At 37.2% G+C, this 27,150-nt stretch overlaps 2 protein-coding genes across 10 annotated transcripts in view; both read left to right on the plus strand.

The window, feature by feature from the left end:
* The window catches only part of pxnb (paxillin b), a 78,548-nt gene extending 76,348 nt beyond the window's left edge, over window positions 1–2,200 (plus strand). For 4 of the 7 annotated variants that reach the window (XR_015497388.1, XR_015497400.1, XR_015497405.1 and 1 more), the window contains one exon: window positions 417–2,200. The gene's annotated coding sequence lies outside the window, so the exon portion shown is untranslated. Of the gene's footprint in view, window positions 1–409 lie in introns of all 7 variants that reach the window. The other 3 variants (XR_015497390.1, XR_015497395.1, XR_015497401.1) reach the window with 1 other exon arrangement.
* Window positions 2,201–5,474: 3,274 nt separating this feature from the next.
* gcn1 (GCN1 activator of EIF2AK4) overlaps window positions 5,475–27,150 on the plus strand; it is a 107,144-nt gene continuing 85,468 nt past the window's right edge. For all 3 annotated transcript variants that reach the window (XR_015497379.1, XM_087264066.1, XM_087264067.1), the window contains exons 1-11: window positions 5,475–5,515; window positions 7,813–7,921; window positions 10,937–11,000; window positions 14,350–14,481; window positions 15,153–15,261; window positions 16,836–16,934; window positions 17,464–17,598; window positions 18,874–18,942; window positions 19,161–19,269; window positions 22,418–22,492; window positions 22,570–22,698. Coding sequence is in view for 2 of the 3 variants with exons in the window: in XM_087264066.1 (XP_087120192.1) it covers window positions 5,498–5,515; window positions 7,813–7,921; window positions 10,937–11,000; window positions 14,350–14,481; window positions 15,153–15,261; window positions 16,836–16,934; window positions 17,464–17,598; window positions 18,874–18,942; window positions 19,161–19,269; window positions 22,418–22,492; window positions 22,570–22,698 (1,048 nt within the window). In the remaining variant the exon portion in view is untranslated. The remainder of the gene's footprint in view (window positions 5,516–7,812; window positions 7,922–10,936; window positions 11,001–14,349; window positions 14,482–15,152; window positions 15,262–16,835; window positions 16,935–17,463; window positions 17,599–18,873; window positions 18,943–19,160; window positions 19,270–22,417; window positions 22,493–22,569; window positions 22,699–27,150) is intronic.

Consider the following 27,150-nt stretch of genomic DNA (forward strand, 5'->3'; position numbering starts at 1 on the left):
CAAAACCCACTTATTTAAGATGGCTTTCAATACTTAATTGATTAATTTGATCTGCACTATTGCTGTGTATATTTTAATTATTTCTTTTGATGTTTTATTGTATGGTGTCCTTGAGTTGCCAAAAAGGCGCCTTTAAATAAAATGTACTATTATTATTATTAGGGCGACGCAGTGGCGCAGTAGGTAGTGCTGTCGCCTCACAGCAAGAAGGTCGCTGGTTCGCTGGTTCGATTCTGTGTGGAGTTTGCATGCTCTCGCTGCGTTCGCGTAGGTCTCCTCCGGGTGCTCTGGTTTCCCCAACAGTCTAAAGACATGCGGTACAGGTGAATTGGGTAGGCTAAATTGTCCGTAGTGTATGAGTGTGTGTGTGAGAATGTATGCATAGATGTTTCCCAGAGAGGGGTTGCAGCTGCAAGGGTATCCGCTGCGTAAAAATATGCTGGATAAGTTGGCGGTTCATTCCGCTGTGGCGACCCCGGATTAATAAAGGGACTAAGCTGACAAGAAAATGAATGAATGAATGATTATTATTAATAGTGCCTTACACTATTGTGTTACAGGAAAAAGCAATGCGTTACTGTAATACATTACTTATGTATTGCCTTACTCCCAAAACTGCGTCATAATCCCGCCCCTACAAGAGCAAGCTCCTGATTGGTTAATGTGTGCTGAAGTTCAGATTTTCCAACTTAAGTGATTCACATCATTCACTCAACGCCACGTCAATCGCGCTGCTTTATTCGTGCAAATCGCACCACAGGATGTCTCATCGCATCTTTGTATCGACTCAACATGTAAATCACTCTCGCCTAATGCTTCATTCGTGTCTGGTGTGAACACACCATTAGGCTTTGATCCTAATTATGTAGTTTTGGCGACTGTCACTTTACATTTAAATGAGACTGTGCTCGTTTCTAAAGGAGGCGGAGCTACAGACAGTGTCAGCATAGTGGCAGATTCAAAAACAAGACTAAAGCTGCGGTCACACTAGAGTTTGTGTGTGCGAAATTCTGTCGTACGGTGCTGCGAAAAGGAGCGGGAATAAGCAAGATTATTAGACATTTAAAAAAAGCAAGCGATTGCTCCATGTTTTAAATTTCTGTCCAGAGAGGTTATGTTTTGATCCTCGATTGGTCTCACACAGTCAAGTGATGCGATTTCGCAGGTTAGAGTTCACCAACGCATTAACTTAAACACTTAACGCATGACCCCGGGTTTCCAGACTGACGCATTCGCGTGCGTATGAATGGAAGTCTATGGGGAGAAAAGTCAAGTGTGACCGCAGCTTAATGTCTTATGCTAATGAGGGAGAGATGATGTCTCTAGTGGGCGTGGCCTCCTCCTATGATGACACGTACAAGGGGAGAATGTCAATCAAAGTGTTTCTGCAGACTACTTTTATCAAGTGTGATTATAAACAAATAATATTAATAATTGTTTATGATTATTAGCTGGTTATATTCACACACTGCTGACACACAATTGTTTAAACCCTCTATAAAAGGGATTTTTGCATAATAGGTCTCCTTTAAGTGTCTTTTAAAGGGTTTTGAAAACTCAAAAAGAGCGAATGGATGAAGACGTATATTTTTAGACATGTGTTTCACTGGACTTTCAGATCAAGATGATTAAATGTAAACTCATGTCTCTGATGTTTATTGGCGTAGAGTGTTTTTTCTGAATGCCTGTCAGCAAAGATTGCATCGAATAGTAAATATACCAGCAAGTGTTTATTCTACAAAGCTTTTATATGACCCAGTGTGCCAGAAATCATTCAATCTCATCCGCCAAACACTACTTTGAAAGTAGAGGATCCTTGTCTGATTTCCTTCAAATGACTATGCCTTGATAACTTGTGATAATCTGTCTTGTCTTTCGCTGCTCGTTTCGCTCGAATGGATTTGTGCCAAAAGAAGGTGGAAATATCAGTTTTAATCCCACATTTACACTGGTCGAATGTCGTGCCTTTGTTTATTCTCACATTTTCTATCATATAATATCGATCCGCTTTTCTATTTCTGTTCACGAATAATTATTTTAATGTCTCTTCACACGTATATCATCATTTACTCAATGTGAAATCAGCTATGCATTTGTTTGTTTCTCCCGTATCACTGTCATGTTTTATTCTGTGAGTTTCTGTTTCAATTCATGCAATTATATACAAATAAATTTGGTGTTTTGAGGCACCGAAAATCTTCGTCCTGTTGTTTTTATTATTGTTGATGCAAAAAACATTCAAATGTCAGCACATTTTGCCTTGAAATTAGTACAGAAAGTGGTAAAATAATAATAGTAATCTGATAATTGTTCACATAGTATGTTAAGTTTATTTAAAATTTGAGGTACATGTTAATTAATAATTAGTTTTTACTAATTGTATACATTTGTCTTTAATTTTAGAGTGTCCATTTAAATTTCAGTTGATCCTTTAGAATTTTACACCATTTTTAATTTCAATTAAAACTTTTATTTTATTTTAGTTGACTTAGCACATAAAGATAAAGAAAAATAATATATATATATATATATGTGTATATATATATATATATATATATATATATATATATATATATATATATATATATATATATATATATATATATATTTTTTTTTTTTTTTTTTTTTTTTTTTTTTCTCATGCTGCTTAACTAAGCAAGAGACTTTTTACACAGCAGTATTTGTTTTATTTTAGATTTTTTCTAGTGGGGAAACTTCTACTTAATTCGTTTATTTTGGCTTGCAAAAACAAAATTATATATATTTTTTTATGTAAAAACTGCTGGGGTCAATATTATTACCCCCTTAATGAATTTGTATTTATTTATATATATTTTCTGGCTACAGAACAAGCCATTGTTGTGCTAACAAATAAATAAAAAAATAAACAGTGGTAAAAAAAAGTATTTAGAAGTGTTGGAACTTTCCAACGATAAATATATATAAACAGTTGCTAGCAGAATTATTAAAACCCCTTTGCAATGTTTTTTCTTTTTTAAATATTTCCCAAATAATTTTTAACAGAGCAAGGAAATTTTCACAGAATGTCTGATAATATTTTTTCTTCTAGAGAAAGTCTTATTTGTTTTATTTCGGCTAAAATAAAAGCAGTTTTTAATTTTTTAACCACCATTTTAAGGTCAAAATTTATAGCCCCTTTAAGCTATTTATTTTTCGACTGTCTACAGAACAAACCATTGTTATAGAATAACTTGCCTAATTAATATATATACTATATTAGAATACTATATACTATATTACAACTGCCTTAATCCTTCATTGTCGGCTGCACATCCATGATGCGAATCTCCCGTTCCACCACATCCCAAAGTTGCTCTATTAGATTGAGATCTGGTGACTGTGGAGACCATTTGAGTACGGTAAACTTATTGTCATATTTAAGAAACCAGTCTGAGATGATTCATGCTTTATGACATGGTGCGTTATCCTGCTGGAAGTAGCCACCAGAAAATGAGTACAATGTGGTTATAAAGGGATGGACATGGCAGGCCCCATCCCTCTCCGACAAAAGTCCAGAATTTGTCTCTACATGAGCTCATTTGTCCTATTTTGACTGCTATGCCATCATAGTAAAAATAACCCATCGAAGCCAAGCGGAATCCTCTGTTGGCTGTCACTTTGGCAGGACTTCAGCTAATCAGTTTTGGCCAATGCTAACAAATATTTAAATTTTATAGTCTGACTTTCGCTACTGTATTGTTTTTAAATAGAGAAAACATTTTACAAGTAGGAATGCAATGATTATATATTTTGGTTGTACGATTATAGTCTAAGAGATAATCACGGTTTCACGGTTATCTAGATCATTTGCATTTACTGATTTCAAAACCCCAGTAGTTTAAAACTAGTTTAAAATTGTTTTAAATTTCGTTTTGTAGTTTGGGTTTAACTAAATATTTGTTGCCGTTCTAACCGTTTAAGTTCATTTAACCGAATAAATAAAAATCTGTGGTGTTCAGGTCCTAATTAATTGGTTCAGGTGTGTTTGATATGGGTAGCAACTGAAATCTGCTGGAAGGTGGCTCTCCAGGAGCAGGGTTGGCCACCCCTGGACTAGCCTAGGGAAAATGTTCTGTTGTATTTTAGCTGATCTTATCTTCTCTGATGTGTTTATTACAGAATGATTTTGAATTGTCTAAACTTCCTATAAAACTTTCTGCTTTTCATCAACAAGTGCTATTATATTGGAAACTAATATTTAAACATAATTTTAGCCCACATAACATATCTATTTGGAATAATAGGTGTATTTTGGTGAATAAAAAATCATTGTTTATTGACGAATGGTGGAAGAATGGCATATGGTCAATAACACATGTTATGGATGATTCAGGAAATATGTTGAGTCATGATGCTTTCTGTAGAAAATACCAAATAAGTTGTTCTCCTAAAAGATATGATAAAATTATCAAAAATATACCACTGCAAATAGTTAACCTAGTAAAAGAACAAATAAAATATTCAACGATAAATCCAAAAATAATTGATCTTAAGATAGAGAATGTTAACTTTACAGATAGAAAATGCTCAAACAAATTTTTGAGAGATTGTCTAACACAGTGTTGTTTTCCAGGACCTGTTAAGAGAGCTTATATTTTGTCTCATTATGATAAGAAAATTATTTATGATATTAGAAAAAGATTTCTTCCATATCCTGTTAATCCTAAATGTAAGGAAGTGCACTTTAAAATTATGAATCACATTTATCCTGCAAAAGAATTTCTAAGGTTAAAATTCAATATTGATGACTCAAATGTATGCCAGTTTTGTAAGATAGATATAGAAACAACTGAACACTTGTTTTTCCAATGTAATGAGGTACAAAGATTTTGGGATGAAGCACTAGTTTGGATACAACAGAAAATATCTATAAGACTTGTCTTCTCATGGGAAATTATTAAGTTTGGCCTAATACTTCAGGATAAAAAGATATCTTATATAATTAATAATTTGATGTTGTTATTAAAATTCCATATTCATAAATGTAAATTTTTTTAAACTCCCCCAAGACTAGTGGTATTTAAAGAAGAGTTTGTGATGTATTTGAAGACATTAAGAGAGATGAAAAGCCAAAAAGCAAGATATCTATATTCATCATTGAATGATTTTGGTTTCATATTTTAAAGACTTTAACACCCCTGCTACTTAAGTTTCTTTAGCATTTATTTTTTGTTAATTATGTTGTATTATTTATTTATATATGTTGTATTATTAACGAGGATACTAAGATTGTAAATGTATGCAATTTGATTGTTATCTCAGTCTTTTGTGTAATTCTAAAATGTATTAATGCCTTTCTGTTACTGTTCAACATTGTTAATAAAAAAAAAAAAAAAAATCTTCTCTGATGTGCTGATCTGCGCCATCTAGAGGCACTGCAGGGAAACACACAGTCAGCCCAGAGCAGCACGTGGCTGCGCGCCGTAATGACTCCGGAAGTGACGACTTAAATCCTTTCCAGATCGAGGCCGGCAAGATGGCGGCGGACACGCAGGTTGGTGTGATTGGAACCGTAGCTGCATGAGCTTTAAAACACAAACTTTTCTTCTGTTTCTCTCTGCTTTTAAATGAGTTTTCAGACTCGCTGACGAGTCATCTGTGAACGCGTGATCTTCAGACGCGCCAGAACGCGCAGAGTGCGCGCGACTGCACCAATGTGTCAATAATGTGCATTAATAATGAAAAACTGACCATTACTAATGACTCCATTAATTAATAAACACATTTACAAGGACTCTACTGTAATTTGAAAGAGAATGAGGGTGATTTACGCTACGTGTGTCGCACTTATTTATGAAGCTGCTGCTCTCAAACACAATTACTTCAGTCGTTAATAAAAAGGTGGCAAGTTTTGTGATCCTTACTGAGGTTAAAGCATGTTTTTTGAACTTATATCTCTGTTTTATTGTGCTAATCTTCAAAATGCGGTGTAAATACTGTGGTACATATATATAAAAAAAAGCTTATCAACAGTCACCTGATATCACATCTGTACTTTGTATAAGGCGTCTCTGTTTAAGATGGAAATAATACGTTTTACCTCAACTGTAAATGTCAATGGAGATAGTTTCTCTGTATATGAGTTTAATTTTAAATCATTAAAGACATTTGTAAATTTTCAGTCGCAACCAAAATTGTTCTGTCATGCATTATTGTAAAAGCAATACATATCGAGGAGTTCTCTGAGCATAAACAAGTTCTTTCGTATAACTAGCACTTGAAGATTGTCTGAGATTTTCATCGAAAATAAACATTTTTTTTTCTCATCCTCCTTTGTTTATGTTGTGATATTTCACTTTGAAGAACAGGAAAATGACTTATTCTTTGCCATAAAAAGTGATATTACAGAACATACACACAGGAGCCTGATAACAATACACATTTTGGAGGAAAATTTCAGACGGCATTTAGAGTTTTTTGCGACTAAACTTTTCACTTGTTGTCTGTATTGCCTCTTGTTGAATTGCTAAACGCCTCTTCAATTTTATTGAGGTAAAGATGTTTTTTATTCACACATTCGTTCAGTGACAGCTCCTTACATTGTTTAACATGGTACTTTGAATATTCGAACTGAAATCACATGCAAGTACACTGCAAAAAATGCTTTTCTTACTTAGATTTTTTGTCTTGTTTCTAATCCAAATATCTAAAAATTCCTAAATCAAGAAGAATTTTCTACACAAGCGCAACATATTGTCTTGTTTTGAGAAATAATATGCCATTATTAAGTGAGTTTTTCCTTAAAACAAGCTAAATAATCTTATGTCAAAAGAAAAAAACTGATTATTTAGCTTGTTTTAAGGAAAAACTCACTTAATAATGGCATATTATTTACATTTACATTTAGTCATTTAGCAGACGCATATTATTTCTCAAAACAAGACAATATGTTGTGCTTGTGTAGAAAATTCTTCTTGATATAAGAAATTTTAGATATTTAGACTAGAAACAAGACAAAAATCTAAACAAGAAAAGCATTTTTTTGCAGCGTATGACTTCAAAACAACATTAGCACTCTTCAATCGACTGTGAACAATGCTGTACTTTGATTGTTGGCTGCTAATATGATTTTACTATTTAGAATTTCCAATTAATACTTTTCTGAGATCATATTATTTATGAGAAAGACTGAATGTGCGAATATAAAACCCACTTTACCTCTATCTAAATTGTAAGTAACTTTGGACAAAAGCATCTGCTCAGAGACTAGGCATGGGCCGGTATAAGTTTCTGACAGTATGATAAGCTTGGATAAAAATATCACGGTTTCACGGTATCACATTATTGTGATTACTGCTCTAAAATATATTCTTTTAAAATGTCTTAGTAAAAAAAACAACAGCTTCTTTTACCCATTAAACGATATATTTTATTTCAGGATATTATTAAACAGTAAAAATGTCAGGCTAAATAATTGAGATAAATCACTGACTTCTACAGTACTGTCTTCATTAGTTTCAAAAACACAGATTTCCTTACAACACAATGGGAAACACTTAAAAAAAACTCAACATAAACTTTAGGAACGGTATATCATAAATTTTTGGCGGTTTTAATATCTTGACTTTCCAAACCGGGGTAAACCTTGAAACCTTTTATCATCTTAAGCCTATCAGAGACTAAATGTAAATGTGCTGTGATTAAAACACATAATTAAACATGCGTACAAATCTAAAAAGCTCCAATGTGGTATGAATATATGGGATTTATATGTCTTTGTTTGGTTGCTAGTCTCTCTGAAAGTGTATCGTGTTAGTAGTCATCTGATGTTGTGTGTGTGTGTCTTTGTAGGGACAGGTTTCAGACACACTGAAGAGATTCGCTGTGAAAGTCACGTCATCCAGTGTTAAAGAGCGCAAAGAAATTCTTGGAGAACTGAAGGAATGTGTGAAGGGAAAAGGTGAGTTTACCTGTTGCTGGTGTGTTGTGTCAGATAAAAAAAGATGGATATTTGTTTGCATTAATTAGTTGTGAAAAACAGTCTCTTTTGATAACCAAAGCTTTATTTATTGGTTTAATAAATGTGGTTCAGGACCACAAAAGCTATTTTGAATAAATAATATTTTATCTGGTAAGGCACAATGATTTAAGTTTGAATAATATGAGGTGAAATGCATTATGTGGGTCAAAATGACAAATGACAAAGTGTATCCCGGCCAGTAGCAGCAGCAGAGAAAAGGTGTTCAGTGAGCGAAGGACTGCACTAAAGCCATTTACAGTGGATTCAATAATGTTCCCCCACAAAACACATAACCTAATCTTGATGAGTAAAGAATTTCAAATTATAACTAAATATTAATAAAATCATAATGTATGCAGAGTGTACAGGCTAATGCTGGCATTATTCTTTTATTATTCAGCTTCACCATCGCCTTATTGTGAAGTGAAGTGGCAAAACAAATCCCACTGAGCCTTTATCTTAATTTCGTTATTGCCAAAAATCCGTCATCATTTATCATTTATTTTAATTCATTTGCTAGAGGTGTGAACCTATACTGGTCTCACGGTTCGGTTCGGTTACGATTATCATGCCATCGATTCGGTTCAATTCAATGTCTCGGTGCATCATGGTGCATTGACGGTGCTTTCCATATATAGTGTTATATTTTAGGGGGGAGGCTATAACAAGCTGTCTGTATAAACACACAGACACACAGCAACACACTGTCTCTCATTCAAACACATTCACAAACATAGACAGCATCAAACAAACACGCACACACACACAAACAAACACACTTAAGCCCTTGCATCAGGGAGAGCTCGCGCTAAGCGGAGCAGAAAAACGAAAAAAACAAAAAAAAAATAAGCACTTTTGTGACGGTCCCTTACTGAGAGCTCCTCTTAGCGCGAGCTCTGCCGGCTAAAGTAAACACAGACTGCGAGGGCTTAAACGGAGCAGTGCTCGTAATGTCGAGTGAAAAAAAGAAAGACAGCTGTGAAACATAACCAGCTTTGTCTTTCTGTAGGAAACACACTTTAGATCTTTTTAGGGTAAGCGTTTTTTGAGTTATTGCCGTCTATAACTGAATGTGTGTCAGGAAAATCGAAAACAAAAGCAACTGAACCGCGCTCATTTCTGGCGCCCCACTGGATGTACAGCGCCCTAAGCATTTCCCTATGGTGCCTATGCCACGGGCCGGCCCTGAGTTGGCTGAGTGTTGTAAATAACGGAGATAAATGACGTCAAGACATAATAACCGGTTATGGTTATTACTGAATCGATACTGAATTGTCCGCGTCTGCATCGCGGTGCACCGAAGAAACAATTAATTTTGACACCCCTATCATTTGCTAAGAAATACTTATTTTTATTGGTGCGTTGGCCAATTTAAATGTTAAGTGTATGTACCCAGGCCTATTTAGAGTGTTGAGATGTTAAGATGTTACAGGGGGCTTATTTTGTTTTGTTTTTTCCAACTTGGCCTGTAGCCTATGTTATGGATAAGTAATGTTAACGCATATAAACAACTCATTCATGAAAAAAGACAAAAGAGCTGTGCATGTGCACATTTGGATAATGTCGGGCTATAAACGGGTTCGGGCTTTTAAAAAGCTGTCAATCAAAATGTACCTGTCGGGTTCAGGCTCTATCGGGCCTACCTTTCATAGCCTGATTACAGCTCTAGTTCAGACGCCCCCTCACAGTCAGCTATAACGGTTTCATTTCACCACCAGACACCCAAAAGGCAGGTTATCTGCGGGTTATCCATACTGTGGCGAGGCACAATTTATTTTAATCTAACGAAAACATTAAAATGAGTAGCCTATTCCAAAGAAATTATATAATATTTGGGTCTTAAATTATATTTGTTGAGGACTTAAAAAGGTCTTAAAAAACATTAAATTTTACTTTTAAAATGGTGCAAGAACCCTGAGTTGTTTCTTGTACATGTCCTACTCTAAATAGATCAACAAGTTTTAAATGATTAATGCGCATTGCTAAGTGCTTCGTTTAGACAAATTTGAAGGTGATTCATTCAGTATTTAGATCAGATGTAGCTTTGCTAAATATTCTTTAATTAATTTCCCTTCGGCTTAGTCTTTAATTTATTAGTGGTCGCCACAGCGGAATGAACCGCCGGCTATTATATGTTTATTTTATATTATATGCTATTACATATGCTTTACACAGCGGATACTCTTCCAGCCGCAGCCAAGTACTGGGAAACACCCATACACACTCACATTCACACTCATAGACTACGGCCAATTCAGTTCATCCAATTCCCCTATAGCGCATGTGTTTGGACTGTCGGGGAAACTGGAGCACCCAGAGGAAACCCACGCCAACACGGAGAGAAAATGCAAACTCCACACAGAAATGCCAACTGGTTCAGCTAGGACTCAAACCAATGACTTTCTTGCTATGAGGCGACTAACCAATGAGCCTCAATACCACCTTGCTAAATATCATCCTGTCCTATTCCATAGCATATTATTCTATAGTAAACATCAATGGAAAGCTTATTTATTCTGCTTTCAGATGATGCCTAAATCTCAGTTTCACAAATTGAACTCTTGTTGCTGGCTTTTGTGGTCCATGGTCACAAAAACAACCGTGATTTCATCAGTACTATTTAACCTTTTTTTTTTTTTTTTTTTACAGTTTCTAATATTTGTTTTCTGTTAGAATATACATCAAAATATATATTTATATCTGTGACAAAAATCTATTATTAAATCATCATTACTCCAGTCTTCAGTGTCACATGATCTTTCAAAAATCATTTTAATATGCCTGTTTGATGCTTAAGAAACATATATAGACGACATTATAATAAAGAATAATATTGCTTCGCCTAACTTGTGAACAGTGCTGTATTTGAGCTGTTCTTGAGAAACAAACCCAAATGTATTCGGTGAAATAAGTAAGTATTTAATTTGAATTCTTTGTGTTGTATTGTTTGTTCAGAGCTTCCAGAGCCGGCCATCAAAGGACTGTGCAGACTCTTCTATCTCACGCTGCACAGATACAGGTGAGTGTGTGTGTGTGTTTCTTCTCATCAGAATTCACAACATTCATTTATAAAGCACATTTAAACACAATTTAAGTTATTTCAAAGTGCTATACAACGGTTTCCACAGGTCATGGATTTTTAAAAGATGTATTTTAGACATTGAGTTAGGGAATTTGTGTAGTGTTTGTCCAGGTGATGGAATATCGGGGATTTGGTTTTATTGTGTTAATTTTAGCATCTATCTATCTGTCTGTCTGTCTGTCCGTCTAATATATGACCAGGGTTCATACAGTCTTGGAAAATCTGGAAATGTCATGGAATTTTGAGGCATTTCTTGGCATTTTCCAGACCTAGAAAAGTTTTGGAAAATCTGAAAAACCTACAAAGTTTTGGAAAAGTCATGAAAATTAGTTTAACAATTATCTGTATACTTAAATATGAGTTAGTTGTCTTTACTTCTTTTCTGTCCTTGGCCAAACTCATGCTCTCACATTATTAGTACTGCGTGAGCATTATATAAATACATTTTACGTATATAAAAGGATGAATTTAAACTAAATAACAGGGTGTCCGCGGTCTTAAAGTCTTAAATTTCAAAAACTAAATTTTAGACCCTAAAAAGTCTTAAATTCACTGAAATATTATGTTATGTGTCTTAAATGATTTTTTTAAAGCGGTCTTAATTTCCCTCTGCTCAAGTAAAGCTACACATTCAGGCCAACATCCCCTCCAATCACCAACAATCCATCTTAATAAAACCTTTTTTTTTAAATATTTAGATTTATATTTAAGTTTTTTTATTGCAAAGAGATGCAATTTACAGTAGCTGTTAGAATATTTCACAGTAATTCCTCCAATTCCCAGGGAAAAAAAATAAAAAAAACAATAACAATAGTTCCTTATGAAAATAACAGAGCAATATATCCTTTTACGTTGTTTTCGATTCATTCAAAAACTCTTTACTAAAGAGGGAGTAGACATAATATTTATGAATAGGCGTGAGCTTAAAGATTTGTTACAGAAACACATTAGGTTGAATAGAAGTTATACTTAATCAATTTAGACCAAAAGCCAACAAATATATATTTTTTGATGATTTATGTATTTGTCTCCACAATAAATATACTTTTAACAATGTTAAACTTGTCATTTTTTGTCGAAACAAAATATTATGTTGAAAAACGTGTATACAACAACACGTTGCTAAGAAATAATTAAATTTGGTGGCAAGCAAAGAAAATCCAATGGCCCAACCGGGCCATTAGAAATAATCATTAGTGTTTAGCCTTGTATAAGTCTACAATTTCATTCATAATGGTCTTAAAACTCTTAAATTTGACTTGACCTGCAGAAAGCCTGAAATAGATTGTTGCTTGTTATGCTGTAATAACTTTGAACATGCGTTACTTGTTATTTACAACGTATAGGGAGACATGAAACGTTAGGTCATAAAAATTGACTTGAAAGTCCTGGAAAGTCATTGAATTTTAGTAGTAAAAATGTGTATGAACCCTGTATGACACACAATCAAGCCTGAAATGATTCATTCCCCTGGCAAAGTCAGGCTTAAAATTATATAAAGATTTAATTTTACTTCAAGAAATATTTTTTCCCACAATGATCCCTCTTGTACATCATATTGTTATCTTGGAGAAGCATGTGTCACTTCTGGTAAATAAATAAATAAAAATAAAAAAAAACTTGCTGGTTGAATAAAAGTTTCTTTATGTCAGAATTTGCCAGGGGTGTCAATAATTCCGGGCTTGACTGTGTATATTTGTACCTTCTTGTTTGATGTTTCACGTCTATTGTTATGGTTATAGGCAAATTTTCAGCTCAATTTTATTCATTTGACACTCGTCAACTAGCAGCTGAAGTCAAATGCAGTTTCCCTGCTGAAAAATCCAGCTTAAACCAGCCTGGGCTGGTTGGCTGGTTTTAGCTGGTTGACCAGGCTGGTTTTAGAGGGGTTTTGGCCATTTCCAGGCTGGTTTTCAGCCATTTCCAGCCTGGTCTTAGCTGGTCAGGCTGGAAATTGACCAGCTAAATCCAGCTAAAATCAGCTTTACCAGCCTGGTTTAAGCTGGACATAGCTGGTTTTGGCTGGGCTCCCAGCCTGGCTAAGCTGGTCAAGCTGGTTTTAGCTGGTCATCTCCCAGTCTGACCAGCTAAGACCAGGCTGGAAATGGCTGGAAACCAGCCTGGAAATGGCCAAAACCCCTCTAAAACCAGCCTGGTCGACCAGCTAAAACCAGCCAACCAGCCTAGGCTCGTTTAAGCTGTTTTTTCAGCAGGGTTCTGTTTATGTTAACTAAGCCAAACATGTCAGGAAAATATACATTTCAGGAGCTATATGTATGTGTAAAGAATTATTAGCCCTACTGAATTATTAGCACTCCTATATGTTTTTTTTAACACATTTCTAAACATAATAGTTTTTAATAACTCATTTCTAATAACTGGTTTCTTTTATCTTTGTTATGATGACAGTAAATAATATTTGACTAGATATTTTCAAGACACTAGTCTTTAGCTTAAAGTGACATTTAAAGGCTTAACTAGGTTAACTAGGCAGGTTGGAATAATTAGGCAAGTCATTGTTTAACAGTGGTTTGTTCTGTAGACTTGAAAGCAAATATTGCTTAAGGGGGCTAATATTATTGATCTTAAAATGGCTTTAAAACAAATAAAAACTGCTTTTATTCTAGCCAAAATAAAATAAATTAGACTTTCTCCAAAGAAATATGTTAATGGAGATACTGTGAAAAATTCATGAAACTGTTAAACATCATTTGGGAAATAATTGAAAAGGAAAGGGGGAAATCATTTTGACTTCAACCATATATATTTATTTATACAACAGATCTGTCTGGTTCTCAAATCTGATTGGCTGATAGCCGTGCAATATTCTGCAATATCAGAACTCCTACAGCCTCTTTACCCTTTGTGTATTACTCCGCCCACATACAGCCAGCAAAAAGCAGACACTACAGATCTAAAGTTTAAAAGATGCTTGCTCAGCTGTTTAACTGTCAGCTTATGATTTGAATCCAACGCGGAAGAAAGTAGTTCCTCATACACAAGGGTTTTTGAGACTCTCCATGTTTGATTTAGTTTTTATATACACAATTATGCCGTCAAACTGTTGTATAAACGCAATATCACGCGAGTAGCAGTGCGATATGGCTGTATATCGGCACTGGTGGGGCACTAAGGCACTCGGCCCACCTGCGGATATACAGCCATATCGCAATGCTACTTGTGTGATATTGCTCATATAACACATACATTTAACGTAAACATTTATTTAAAAATAACAAGAAACACCTGTTAAAGCAGATGTTGCTGTGTTCCTCTCTCTCCTCAGAGATGCTGCGTCTCGGCGAGCATTACTGTCTGTCATCGAGGTGCTGGTTCAGTCTCAGCCTGATGTGGTGGCCTGTAATCTGCCTTCAGGTCTGCTCAGCTGTGGTGTGGTCAGTAGAGGAGCGATGCCCGGGTGAGTGAACGCTCTCAGCCTACAGATGCCAGCTAATGTCTTGTATCATTAGAGCTGAGCGGTATTTGAAAATAAATGACATTTTGAAATGTGCGTTTTTATTCAATGTTTGACATAATCTAAACAAAAAAATGAAGAGAGGGCGGGACACAGAGTAGCTCCTCCCTTTAAAAAAATAAACAGCCTATAGCATTTTGTTTTATCATAGCGCTGCCAGTGTGAGTGGTGAAGCTCAAGCACATCAAATGTGAAGCGTCTTGAAGGGGGCGGGGCATGTCAGATACTAGAGAGCATTTGATTGGTTAAGATTTGATGAGAAACTAGAGTAGGAGGTGACGTGAAAAAAATCAGTTATCCATTTAGATAGAAGTGACAAACTACAAACTTTGTATGTTTACATTAGCTTTAGATGTTTTACATGCTAATTTTGTTACTGATTTGTAGCGCTTTAGCTTATAGATATCCTAAAATTTAACATACTGATAGTAACATCTCAAGAACTTTATTTTAATTTCATGAGTCTTTTTAATAGTAATTACATATTAAAAAAGAGACAATGTAAACATTATAAATCTGAAAGACGTATATTTAAAATTGCTGATTAAAATGAGCACTGGTTGTGTTGTGGTAAATCATGCAGTTATAAATGGATTGTCATGAATTGTGTGCAGGAAGAGTTCGGCGTCTGGAGCGTGCTGCGCTCTGCCCTGGACCTGTCTGATCGTCCGCTTCGTCTTTCCCACCGCAGAAAAGAGAGAAGGTGCCAACTGGAAGAAACTGGTTAGTGCTTTTGAGTGATCACATAGACTATTGCATTACTTTGTTTTAGGGATGTGCATCTCAAAAACTGAGGCTATACGATACACATCTCAATGCATAGCCAACGACATAATAAATGCACAACAATACGAAACATCATGATATACATGAAGCAGTTATATCTTACTAGTACCGAGTTAGACCACCTTTTGCCTTTAGAACTGCCTTAATCCTTCATGGATTAGATTTAAAAAGGTGCTGGAAATATTCCTGAGAGATTTTGCTCCATATTGACATGATAGTATCACACAGTTGCTGCAGATTTGTCGGCTGCACATCCATGATGCCAATCTCCCGTTCCACCACATCCCAAAGGTGCTCTATTGGATTGAGATCTGGTGACTGTGGAGGCCATTTGAGTACAGCAATTTATTTGTCATGTTCAAGAAACCAGTCTGAGATGATTCACGCTTTTTGACATGGTGTGTTATCCTGCTGGAAGTAGCCATCAGAAGATGGAGACACTGTGGTCATAAAGGGATGGACATGGTCAGCAACAATACTCAGGTAGGATGACACGATGCTCAATTGGTACTAATGGGCCCAAAGTGTGACAAGAAAATCTCCCCCACGCCATTACACCACCACCACCAGCCTGAACTGTTGATAAAAGGCAGGATGGATCCATGCTTTCATGTTGTTGACACCTAGCATCCGAATGTGGCAGCAGAGATCGAGACTCATCAGAGCAGGCAATGTTTCTCCAATCTTCTATTGTCCAGTTTTGATGAGTCTGTGTGAATTGTAGCCTCAGTTTCCTTCTCTTAGCTGACAGGAGTGACACCCTGTGTGGTCCTCTGCTGCTGTAGCCCATCTACCTCAAGGTTGGACGTGTTGTGCTTTTAGAGATGCTCTTCTGCAGACGTCAGTTGTAACGAGTGCTTATTTGAGTTACTGTTGCCTTTCTATTAGCTAGAACCAGTCTGGCCATTCTCCTCAGGCATCAACAAGACATTTGCACCCACAGAACTGCCACTCACTGGATATTTTCTCTTTTTCAGACCTTTCTCTGTAAACCCTAGAGATGGTTGTGCGTGAAAATCCCAGTAGATCAGCAGTTTCTGAAATACTCAGACCAGCCCGTCTGGCACCAACAACCATGGCACGTTCAAAGTCACCTAAATCACCTTTCTTCCCCATTCTGATGCTCGGTTTGATCTGCAGCAGATTGTCTTGACCATGTCTACATGCCTAAATGCATTGAGTTGCTGCCATGTGATTGGCTGATTAGATAATTGCGTTAACTGGCAGTTGGACAGGTGTACCTAATAAAGTGACCGGTGAGTGTATGTTAGGAATGATGCATCGCAATTTAAATACCAACTTGTGTCCAATGCACTTTTTTTAAACCGATGCGTCACATTATTTATTTATTTATTTTTTAACCAATGTACAGAGCAAATCTGGGAATCTTCTCATGCCTAGATTGTCAGTCGAGGGTTTGGTTTAGCCAGTGATATCTGCTTTTTTGTTGTTTATGAGCTTTACCTGCGTTCCATCCCATCATGTTCTTCCTTTCTGTCTCCTCCAATCAGGTGGAGGTTCAGAGTTTGCTGCTGGCAGAGGCAGTAGGCGGAGCCTCAGGGAACGCTCTCAAGTCAATCAACAAACACTTCAACAAGCTGTGGAAGGAGGTGAAGCTGAGCTCATTCAGTCTGATGTGTTGTGCTGTTCAGAGGAAAACAGAGAAGAACTCAAATATAATGATAGAATAGAAAAAAGTCACTTTTATATTTCAAAAATGTAGAACTTATTTTTTTGCATCATCTTTTCATGTAGTAGACTCAACTTAAAATTGTAAGGCAACGTGCTGCACAGCTTTGTTTGAGTTGACTCAACTTTAGTACTGCCTTTAATGCAATTTTTAAATTGAGACAACTAAAAATACTTTTCAGCAAGTTGCATTACAATTTAAAGTTGGGTCAGCTTTTTTTTAACAGTGCAGGAAGAACCATCAGCAGTAGTTTACAGAATAAAGCAAACGTTACAAAACTTCATAAATCCAGAAAAACAGAGAATTTTCTAGCGGTCTTGATTTTTTCGATAGCTGTACATCTGTCTCTGCTAATGTAAGAGTTGCTCAGGTGAAATAATGTTCACCGATAAGTGTATAATGTGTGCTCTTCAGTGTTATATGAAGTGTGTGTGTGTGTGTTTGTACAGCACCCGGGTCTGGTGGATCAGTACATGAGCACTGTGTTGAGTCTGGATCAGAGTTGTGTGTTTGTTCCTCTGCTGGGGTTGTGTGTTGATTTCTGCACAGCACAGAAAGACATCGCCACTGTCAACAAACACAAGGTGAGAAATCTGTTGACAACTCTGCTGCTTTATTGATGTTTGTGGGTGTGTGTGTGTGTGTGTGTGTGTGTCATTGAGATGCTGTAGAAGTTTGTTAAAAGATTAAAATAGTTCATAATTATAAAATAATTATTCTTCAGTTTTTGTCAGTGTTTTTGGGTTAAAAAATAGTTTTGGGGTTGATGTTTTTTTGTATTATTTTAATTTGAGTTATTTTAGTACACTTAACTAAATGTAAATAAAAGATTTCTTGACAACTAGCTGATTTTTCTTTTGTTTTGGAAATGTTATGTCATTTTAGTCAAGTTACAAAACTAATTTACAAATGTATAAAGGCTTTTATTAGTAATGTTGATATTTTATTATGGTTATCATTTTAATTTCTGTGCGTAATTGTAAGAAATTAGTCATTAATAAATTTTTTTTCACTATGATTGTTATTTAAAAATGATTTTATTGGTTGACTGAAACAGCTAGCACTTTATCGTCGTTACACGTGGGCTGTGCATTTTGCTATAGTTATATTATGCATAATTGCATGCAACTAACCCCAAACATAACCCCTAGCCTAACCCTAAACATATACTAAGGGCCAATCCCAATTATACCCCTAAAGCCTGGTTTATACTTCTGCGTCAAGTGACCGACGTAACCCAAGGCGCATGCAACGCGCGTGGCTGTGCTTTTATACTTCTGCGCGCTGTCTCTGTTGGTCTGCATTAACACTTCCAAAACGCTAGTTGGCAGTGAGGTGTTAATGCTCCTCTGTGTCGAGTCTCTTCGCCTGTGTTTTGTTCTTTCTGAACGCTTCCAGGATGTACAAGTGGCTCAAACTTGCTCATTTTGAGGCAGGAACCGGCGGACGTGCAACAACTTTAACTATGAGGTAAACACAAAACAAAACTTTCCATCCGGAGCTCATTCGCGGGACTCTACACTTGGAAACAATCGCTCCATCAGGCTCGCACCATTCACGCGGCTCTCGGTCCCGCCCAGACTCGTCAGCGCTACCAAGCCGACCAATCACAGAGCTTGCGTTATGCGTCGTTGCGACGTGTAGTTACATTTTTTGAGAGGTGCACGTCAGCGAAGCCGACGGCCACGGCGAAGGGCTATGCATCAATGCCGTAGCATACGCGTGCGCTTGACGTAGAAGTATAAATCAGCCTTAAGTGCATGTAGTTAATTAAGATGACTCACTACATGACCGTGTACAGAAACATTATTTTTATAGTTTTACTTAGCGTTAACCATGGCATCTCTATTGTGCTTCAGGCAGCTCTCCTGGATCTCTACATGAAGACGGTGCTGATGAGTAAAACCAGACCACTTCAGCACATACTGGTGAGAGTCATGCTATTGCTGTTCAATAATAATGAAAAAACCCTGCTAAACTGACTGAAGACATGTTATGGCATCTGTATTCTGGTGCTCTGATGACTGAAGTGCTTGTTTAATCCTCATTTGTAATTCGATTTAGGTAAAAGCATCTGCTGAATGAGTAAATCTAAACTCTTGGCATTGTGAAGATCATAAAGCTAATGTTGAGTGTGTGTTTTCAGGAAAAGAGCGGCCCTATTCTTCGCCACATGTCTCACGCTGAGTTTAAGGAGCAGCTGCTGCCCACATTACAGAAAGCTCTTCTGCGCAGCCCTGAGAACTGCATGCAGAGTGAGTCAAACTGATGTTACCTTTAGATTGAATTTAAACACTATACTTTTTTTTTTTTGAACTGTTTATTTTGAATTAGTAAATGAAAAATGTACATATCTAATTGTGAATGTTAAATAACTTTGTTGTTCTTGCATCTAGCGGTCAGAAATAAAATGAAAGTTTGCTAACACTATTTTAAGGGCCATGAAACACCTCTAGTTTGAAAAAAGTCAGGAAAGTGGGTGTGTCCAGCTCTGTTGAGGTGGGAGTGTCGGGGGAGGGAAAGCATATAAATGGGCGTTTCCGTTTGGGCATGCGCTGATTTTCACAGAGGCAAAACAAACACACAGACGCAGGGGAGAAAGACAATGACTGTGTTTACAAGGGCATCAGTCATCAAATCATGTGTCAAATTATTAATTTGTCGACTTTAACTGCAGTTTGGCACTTTCACTTTGATTCTGGAACATTTCCCCATGACAAACGAGATATTGGATGCGAGGTACTGCTGGAAGAGTGTAGTTCTAATCGTTTCAGCATCGAAATCGCGATATGTGCATCCGCAATAGTCACATCGCAGGAGGTGCGATGCAAAGCAAAAAAACAAAACAAATTATATATATATATAATCCGAATACCGTATTCGGCTCCACCATATATATATATATATATATATATATATATATATATATATATATATATATATGGTGGAGCCGAATACGGTATTCGGATAAGCACGAATAGCGTGTTTTTACCAACACTTATTTCGAACAAATACTTGAAAATTTATTTGTATTCGGGAACAAGAAAAACATATCAAAAAGCTGGGTTTCCTCATGAGACCGCAGTGCATGCCAGCGTGAGTGAGTGAGTGAGACAGACAGACAGACGTTTAGGAGTCGGGGAGCGGGGTGGGGCCGGGGTAAAAGGTGACTGACGCAGGCTGCTGCTCCACACAGCAATAGAGAAGGCTTGGCAGAGCGAAAAATACTTTACTGCATTACTATTTTTGTTAAATAAATTTTTGTATCTGAACTGGGTTCCAGAGGCAGTTTATAAACTTGTAGCGTACTTAAAGCAAAGTTTGATTGGTATATTATTCCATTACGCTGCATTATTGACGTCTGCAATCTGTTGCTCTGTTTACATAAGTTAGCTCTGTTAGCACGGTAATTAAGACAATAGACAATTTTATGCACTTATAGGAGTTTTATGGTACGTTTAAATTACTGTCATTTGCAGACAGCAAGATATATGCTAAGCTAGTTAACCTTAGCATAGCTTCCCGTCACTTTTATGTGAAAGAATTTTACAGTCAGTGGTGAAGCAGATAAAACAGTGATACTGTATGTAATGTGTGCAAAAGTATATCTTAAGTATATATATGTGTAAATATTGCAATACATATCGCAGGGAAAAAAAATATCGCAATGTCAATTTTTTCCAATATCGTGCAGCCCTACCACACGGCAAATGGAAGAAAAAAAAACTCAGCATTTCTTGGTAACTTAGATGCACTCGCTAGGTAACGTAGCGTCAGAAAGCCGTGTTTGTATAGACTATCCTGTCACAAAATGCACCGAAAATCCTACAAGAAGGTAATAGTTTGATTGTGGTGTTTACATGGTAACACTCTGAGAGTAGAATTTACAGCGGATCTTTCAGTCCATAATATTGTAGTGATGTTAACGTACTGTAAATTTAGTAACCAAGTCATTTAGACTATGGTATGTCTTTAAAAACTAAAAGAGTACTGCTGACAATACGAACTAACTTTGCCTCTGAATAAACAAAGAACACTGATCGCACACTTACCAAATCTGTAGAGACAGGACAATCAACACCAACTAGAGCCGCGTGTTGTTTAAAAGGAGATGAGCGGCAAATCTGTATTTCACCAGTTCCAGATGCAAACAGCTCTTGGGTAAAAAAATGTTTTATACAAACGCATTTCTGTTGCGTTTAGTTCCGTTATTCCAGCTGCGCTCTCATTGCGGGAAATGAAAACAAAACCTTCGTTGCAGCACATTTATAAACACAACACTGACTCTAAACAATTCTTGTTCTTCCATTTGTTTTGGCAACACAACATGGCGTTTCTCTGCCGTCTGAATGCCGTAACAGATAAAAACAGTCTTCGAAGCTATCCTGCATATTAAAGAAGTTGCACCTCATTCACAATAGAGCGCGCTGATTGGTTTAAACCAAGTTTTTCTCATGAATTAATTCTGCACACTTAGAGACGTCACGATGTACTCATTGGTACAGACATCCAGTCTCCACACTGGAATACACGCAAGGATCTAATTGCGATGACGCAGCTTTAAAAATTCTTTTCAATCCGAAAGAACGAATTTGCTCAAATAACGCAAAAACAACCAATTTTCACTTTTTAGTGTAATATATGTGTCCTATTAGTGTTTTTAGCAGCGTGGGACACAGATACGACTGTCACCAGCACAAAAAATGTGGTTTGGCGTTTCGTGACTCTTTAAGGTGGCTTTGTTAAGCATGTTCCATGTACTTACATTAACTATTTTGTTTAATGTTCAATTCATTTCAAGTAGTACTTATTTTTTGCTTTTAATTTTAATTATTATAATAATATTGTTATTAGGGGCCGAGCACCTACTGTTCGTAAGCCCTACTGAAATTGCTTCGTTTATTATTTTTATTACTATTATTCTCTAAAATGAATTGCATTTTGAGGGCCTAAACATGCTCAAACTCACAAAACTTTACACAAGTGGGTTGGCAAAATGACTCGACAGCACCACCTATACACATTTAACGGACTGGCCCCTGAGCTACGTTTCATGCACACGTACGAATATTGGCACACACATCAATCCTACAAAAAATCTCTTGAAGCAAAATCTCAAACCCAACAGGAAGTCGCATATTCTTACCTTCGTCTTCCAAAAAAGTGCCGTTTTTGCCTTTTCCAGGTGTTGTATTTTAACAAACTCCTTCACTAGTTTATTTTCCAGAGTTTTTGATTGGTAGTTACTTACGTTTCAAGTTATTTCAGTGACCACTGTAGTTTTCTTTCAGTTGGATCAACAATTTTTGTCCACGTTTTAAACTGATCTGTCATAGTTTTTAGTATTAGATTCTGTTGGTTGTCATCTTTAGCTGATGTTGTGTGTTGTGCTGTCTCCTCCAGCAATCTCCTCCATGTTGGCGTCTCTCACTCTGGATCTGAGTCAGTACGCGCTGGACATCGGAAAGGGCATCTCCAGTGAGTGTTCTCAGGATGTTCATCTGAGGTGTGTGTGTGTGTGTGAGCAGGTTTAATGCGGTGTTTGTGTGTTTCAGGTCAGCTGAAGGCTAATAACCCAGAGCTGATGGAGCAGGCGGTGGCGGCGCTGCAGAATCTGACCCAGCAGTGCAGTGACCCAAGCGCCGTCCAGGACCTTACCAAACACCTCTTCAACATCCTTGCAGGTCATTTATTAATGCTATTTATACACCTGGAAGAGTCATTACTGTGATCTGTAGCCCTTAATTTGAATTGGTCCTATTTTGCATGTCCCTATTATATACTTTGATGTCTTTTATGTACTATATTAAAGTCAATAAATGTATTTATTATGATAAAGTGCAAACAGGTGAACTTTAAAAGCATGCACATTTCAGTAGAGATGCACGGATACCATCTTTTTAGTCCAATCTCCAATACATTCTGATTATTAACTAATACAAATCTGATCCAAATACTGAGCTGTTTTTTTTTTTGTTTTTTTGTTTTTCTTTCTTTCATTTCCTTTTTTTTTTATACATAATGCACTTTCTATAGTTCTGGTAATAAATTTAAAAAATATATCTTCTTTAGTAAATAATAACAGACCTATAGGCTTACAATACATGACAGACGCACAATCTAACTAAAAACATTATTGCTTGCTGTAAACTAGGCTACATTATTTGATAGGGATGTAACGGTATTGTAAATACGTCATACCGCAATATTAATTTTTTTCGATATTACCGTAGTCGCATGACTCGGTAAAACTATAGGTCTTCTAAGAAAATTTGCTCAGGCGAATGAAGCGAACGGGAGGTAGAGAAAACTACAATTCCCATCAGCCCAGGCTTGGCCATAATCCCTTGCGGTCTGTTGTCGCTACAGATCCAGTAATGCGGAAATGGAGTGTGCTGCTAGAAGCGGGGATGAAAAAGAGCTGGGTGTTGTCGCCACGCGCGTACTGAATAGTGGTGTTGTTGCGCGAGTTCTTATCAGCTGTGTTGTCGCACGAGTTCTTATCAGCTGTGTTGTCGCGCGAGTTCTTATCAGCTGTGTTGTCGCGCGAGTTCTTATCAGCTGTGTTGTCGCGCGCGTACTGAATAGCGGTGTTGTCGCGCGAGTTCTTATCAGCTGTGTTGTCGCGCGCGTACTGAATAGCGGTGTTGTCGCGCGAGTTCTTATCAGCTGTGTTGTCGCGCGCGTACTGTAAAGCGGGGACGGAGGGTATGTCGCGTCGCGGGGGCACTTTTGATCATTTTGGAAGGGCATTTTCTATCCAAGACTAAAAAGGGCATGTACACTGCACAGGTTGAGCACTGTGTGTACTCGTGCTTGCAAGTTGGGGAATAGGACTAATAATCAGTCATGGGGACTGGAGAAATACAGCACACTGTTCAGATTGATGCAGACATGAGATCTCTATCTCACTCATGGTTTGTCCTCTCAAGTGGGGGAAAGACAATGCACAACGTTACCCACTGCTGTCAACCTGGGCCAAGTCATATCTCTCTGTCCCAGAAACCTCAGTCCCAAATGAGAGGGGTTTTTTCTGTTGCAGGGGACATTGTAAATACCCAGAGATACCAGCTTTTACCAGATTATAGTTATATGATAATTTTCCTTAAAACCCATCTCTATCTAAGTGAGTGAGTGATTAAATGTTGAATGTGATGAGTTTTCAACAATACTAAATTGAAACTTAATTTTTTTACATGGTTTAATAATTTTTTGTTATTAAAATTGAAGTTCCTGTTTCAAAGCTTACAGATAGATGGCTAATTTGTATGTCATTGACACTTTTGGCACTTTTTTGGAGTATTTTCATAAGTTTTGTTTTTTCCTGTAAATGATTCAATAAATACCGTACCGTGACATTCATACCGAGGTATTACCGTACCGTGAAATTCTGATACCGTTACATCCCTATTATTTGAGCATTCCTTAAGACACTGATATGATCTGTTGTGGTCCAGCCATATTGACCCTCAATAGCTGCATTTCCACTGTTGGGCCAGTGCAAGCCAGGGCTTTTATCGGGCCGGGCCAATCGCCCGGGAGGTTGAGCAGTGAGGTCGAAATCATGTCGCGTTTCCACTTGTCGGGCTAGTAGCTTGCAGCGTGTCATGCAAACCCCGCCCCCATAACGTCCCCCAAATCATACGTCACACAACCGGCCCACTTCAGCAGGAATCAGGCAGATAAAGCACAGCACATCATCACGAAACTATTAAAATGAAGACAACAGGCACAAACAAATGACACGTTACTGTAGAGCAGTACATGACATGTCTATACGCACGGGCCTGTGTGTTTTCATTCATTATATTCATTTACTCACCGACCCACTGTTGGCATCGAACATCGAGTGGTCTCGTCAGCACAGGGAGCGCACCATCCATAATATAACACCACAGAAATTCTCCAGTAGTAACTCGGTAGATATTGTATTTTATAACATCCTCGTTTATAAAGACGCTGTCAAACATTCAGCTCAAATGCTCCGGAAAGACCTGAAACATACTCATTTTTCCTTATAGGCTATATGACACTTAATAGGTGATTCCCCTTTATTTAAAGATGTTGCATATTATTCTGTGATCTTAAGGAAAGTGTTTAGTATTTCAGCACATAAGAGCAAGTAATAAAATACAGCCTATATTTCGTTGCGCTCAGCAGCTTTTCACTAATATAGCTCTACGTGTAAATTTCATTTATAAATTTTACCACGTCATATAAAGCATGAACACTTGTTTGAGGACACAGAACACATTTTGTATTTGCAGTTTTCCCCGATGTGTTTGTAAAGCGGCGCTGCGCAGGACAGAAAAAAAGGTTGTCTAGTTTCTGCTTTCACCTTCTGTCATACACCACGTCCACCAAAAGGGTACCATTGGTAGTGGAAACGCAAGCTTGATAAAGGTAACCCGAACCGTACTGTACCTCTCAGTGGAAATGGGCCATAACAGGCTACCTTCACGGCTTTTGTTGGCTTAAAAATTACACACGCAAGATTGGATTTGGAGTGGTACTAGCTGGCCGATACCTGATCCAGCAAAAATGTGCTGTATCGAAGATGATATCGGATACAAGTATTGGATGGGCATATCCCTAAATTTCAGTTACAAAACTATACAAATGATAAAGATTTACCAAAGACTGATGCAAAAAAATAAAATAAAAATCTTATTTCGAACAAACAAAATGCCACGAATAGTACTATTAAAAAAACTAAGCTAAATAAATGAAATCTCATGCATGAACTTTCACGTTCAGATGAGAAAAATAAAAAGATCTCATGCACCTAACCAGAACCTGTTTAGTTTCTTAAAGGTCCAGTGAAATTCAAATCAAGTGTTTTTAGATGTTAGTATCAGTATGTTAGTCTTCAAAGGATATCTAGAAGCGAGTGTGGTACAAAACAGTGACAAAATTCACCTTTAGATGATATAAGACTGTTTGTATTGTGTCATTTCCTCACCCCGCTTTTCATATGATGTGCTTGGGCTCAACCACTCTCACCGGCAAAGCTGAGAAAGCAAAACGCTATTGGCTGCTTTTTTAAAAGGGGAGGATCTACTCTGTCCCACCCTCTTTCAGTTTTTCAGTTGAGATTGCGTCAAATATTGAATAATAAAAATGCACATTTCGAAGCACTTCACGTGACCTTTAACCCTTAAAGACTGAAACAGTCGCCTGTGGCTAAAATCCGTACAATTCAAAGATTGGCACAAAGAAGACAGTCTCCGCTTTCCATCACTGACATTACATTCATGAACCTTCGGAGGCTCCGGAATCAGTGTGGTTACGTCATCATATTTTGACAACGCTGATTTGACAAAGGAACGCTCGTGGCTTGTGTCTCCGGACAAACCAGACATGATGCATTGATGCATTGTCCCTCCTTCATGCCCAGATTGGTTCAAACTCACTCTCTCTCTCAACCAATAAGCATAGGTTTCGCTTTTGGACCACCAATCAACTATTTGAACAACCTGGAATGAGAAATAGGCTGTACATTTACGCACGGCTAAATAAAGCGCAAAAAAAGTTTTGCATGAAATAATTCTCATCCTAAGTACTTTTGCTTGCACAACAGCACAGAAACATGACAAAACAGTGACACAGCAAAGACGAAGTTCTGCTCTTGCTGTTTTCAAAGGACGCAAATGACGGTGCGGCTGTTTGTCTGCAACGCAAAAGTTGAGAAGCAGCAGGGTCAACACCATATGCTGGCACATAAAACCTAAGGATGGTCCATATTAGCCCCTTTCACACAGTGATACCGGTAAATATCCGGAAAATTTCCGGAACGACTTTACCGGTATATTCAAAAAAACGCTGTTCACACAGGCGAGGACGTTACGAAATTTTTCCGGAAAAGAGCATTCACACATCCATCGCAAAATGCCGGTAAATTCTGACATCATTAACCAGAAATGACCTCTAAACGGCTGCGCTTGTGTTTGTAAACATTTGACTACATTACAAACTCTTCAGATGGATCAGTATTGAGTACAACTCTAATGAAAACATAGGGAAACACTTTGATATGTGTGTGTGCTGGCGCTATGTGCGCTCACGGCCACACGCAAAGCTTGAAGGTAAACAAACAACGGATTATCATAAACATTTTATCGATAATTATTTACACA

The sequence above is a fragment of the Danio rerio genome, chromosome 8 (genome assembly GCF_052040795.2).
Source record: "Danio rerio strain M-AB ecotype USA chromosome 8, GRCz13ab, whole genome shotgun sequence".
Taxonomy (NCBI): domain Eukaryota; kingdom Metazoa; phylum Chordata; class Actinopteri; order Cypriniformes; family Danionidae; genus Danio; species Danio rerio.